Raw genomic sequence first — 2,233 nt, 5'->3', positions numbered from 1 at the left:
ATCCGGTTGATCTTGTGATTTCACCGCTCCCATGCTATTTGCTGGCTGTCCAGAGCTAATTCCCGGATCAACTAGATACAACTTTTGTTTTTGGGCTCCGATGGCCTGGATATATCACCATGTCTACAGAATAGTTCTTCACTTCGTTTCTTCCACTCTGCACATGCCTAAGGTAATCTAAAGTTGATTCCTTACGTACAGATAGAAGGAAATGTTGTTCCTGTGCCTCCTAACTACCAGCGATTATTGCAATCTTTATACATGTTTTATCACGCTACGGATTTGGCGGTTCTGATTAGATGCGATTAATCGAAGAACCATATCTGCGAACATTCTGCGAAGAGGAGCTGTGAAATCGCGGGAGAAACGGGGACCGCTGCCCCAAAGAGGCCTTCCCTTACCGCAACCCTCTTCTCCAATATAAACGGATATATCTCACGCGCATACCCCGCTCCTATACCTCTCTATATACTACATCCAGTCGACATATGACAGCAGCGGAGCAACGCCCAATCCATAATGGAGCGGGTTTACCAATCCGCCCGGAATCTCGCGTCCTAATAATAATGACAGGCGGCACGATATGCATGCAGCGCTCTGATTCCGGCTTCATCCCCGCACGCGGCTTTCAGAAGACTGCGCTGGAGCCTGTCCCCATCTTCAATGACAAATCCAACCCCAAACCCCTCGACGTCGTCATTAACGGCATAGGTGAGCGGCGACTACACGATAGCCTCCGCACACTACCAACCTCCTATGGCGGCCGCGTCCGCTACACAGTCTTCGAATTCGATGAACTGCTCGACAGCAGCTCAATCGACTCGAAGGGCTGGGCCCAAATCGCCCTCACTATCTCCTGGAACTACACGCTCTTCGATGCCTTCGTTGTCCTGCATGGTACGGACAGTCTGGCCTACACATGCTCCGCACTCAGCTTCATGCTGCGCAACCTAGGGAAACCAGTGATATTGACCGGGTCGCAGGCCCCCATGCTTGAGTTGCAGAACGACGCTACGAACAATCTCCTCGGCTCGCTGGTGATCGCGGGCAATTTCATGATTCCGGAAGTATGTTTGTATTTTAACTATAAGCTGCTGCGGGGGAACCGGGCAACTAAAGTGTCCGCGAGCGCATTTGCAGCGTTCGATTCGCCAAATTTCGCGCCCCTGGCTGTCACAACGGCCATGAAGACGAATGTGGCGTGGGATCTTGTACATAGGCCGACGCATATTGAGCATTTTAGCATCCAGGTCAACCTGGATACAACGCATGTGGCCTGTCTGAGGATATTCCCTGGAATTAAGCCAGAGATGGTGGACGCCGTGTTGCGGTTGGAGGGATTAAAGGGCCTTGTGCTCGAGACGTTTGGCGCCGGAAATGCACCAGGTGGTCAGGATAATGCAATGACGGACGTGCTCGCGGCTGCGATTAAGCGCGGGATTGTTATTGTAAATGTCACGCAATGTATATCTTCCATTTCCTTTCCTTCACTTTCCTTTTCCTTTTTCTTCCTTTTTTGAAAATTGGAACTCACCCACCATAACAAGGCCTTTCCGGTTTTGTCAGCCCAGTTTATGCTCCAGGAATGACCCTCTACCGTGCCGGCGTTGTTGCTGGTCAAGATATGACGACGGAAGCTGCATTGACTAAACTTGCCTACCTACTTGCTCTTCCCGGGGCAACCCCTCAATCTGTCGCGCGCGACATGTCCATCTCCCTTCATGGAGAACTTACTGAACACTCACAGCCACTTTTCGAACACCCAGACGGCGCTTTACCACAACGAGTCAAGAGTTTGGCTGCACTGGGCTACGCGATTGCGCATGGAGACCTCGAGAAAGTGAAGGATATCCTCCGTGGTGAGGAGGAGTGGATTTTGAATGATGCTGATTATTCAGGGAATACTCCATTGGTATTTATGAGTTTTTTTTTTTTTTTTTTTTTTTTTTTTAATTCTCTTTCCCTGCTTTACGTCAGCTACAGTTTCCATCCATTCCTTTCCCCGAGTGTGTGATTTTTACTGGGAGCGGACGTGGAAAGCAGGAAGAGGAAGAAGTAGTAATAGGGACGCCCCCGCGCGCCTGTTAAATCAAGCATGTCATCATCTACCCAACTTTGATCCCCTCCTACCGTCACCTGCTGAAAACAAACTTCCACAGACCCAAGCTTGTAGTCTTGCCGAGAAACCAGTGCAAGGGGAATATACAACTTATCTAGTCTTCAATCTTCTCTG

General features: G+C 49.8%; 1 protein-coding gene across 1 annotated transcript; it reads left to right on the top strand.

Moving 5' to 3' along the window:
• Positions 1–566: 566 nt before the first annotated feature.
• On the top strand, positions 567–2,088 carry HCAG_00450 (conserved hypothetical protein; the record flags this gene model as incomplete). The annotated part of the gene is made up of 3 exons (XM_001543354.1): positions 567–1,464; positions 1,548–1,912; positions 1,984–2,088. 3 exons carry the CDS (start codon positions 567–569, stop codon positions 2,086–2,088), a joined length of 1,368 nt encoding a protein of 455 aa, XP_001543404.1.
• Positions 2,089–2,233: the final 145 nt, after the last annotated feature.

The sequence above is a fragment of the Histoplasma capsulatum genome, genomic scaffold (assembly GCF_000149585.1).
Source record: "Histoplasma capsulatum NAm1 scaffold_1 genomic scaffold, whole genome shotgun sequence".
In the NCBI taxonomy this organism is placed as follows: Eukaryota; Fungi; Ascomycota; class Eurotiomycetes; order Onygenales; family Ajellomycetaceae; genus Histoplasma; species Histoplasma mississippiense.
This window is presented reverse-complemented; position numbering and strand designations above follow the sequence as displayed.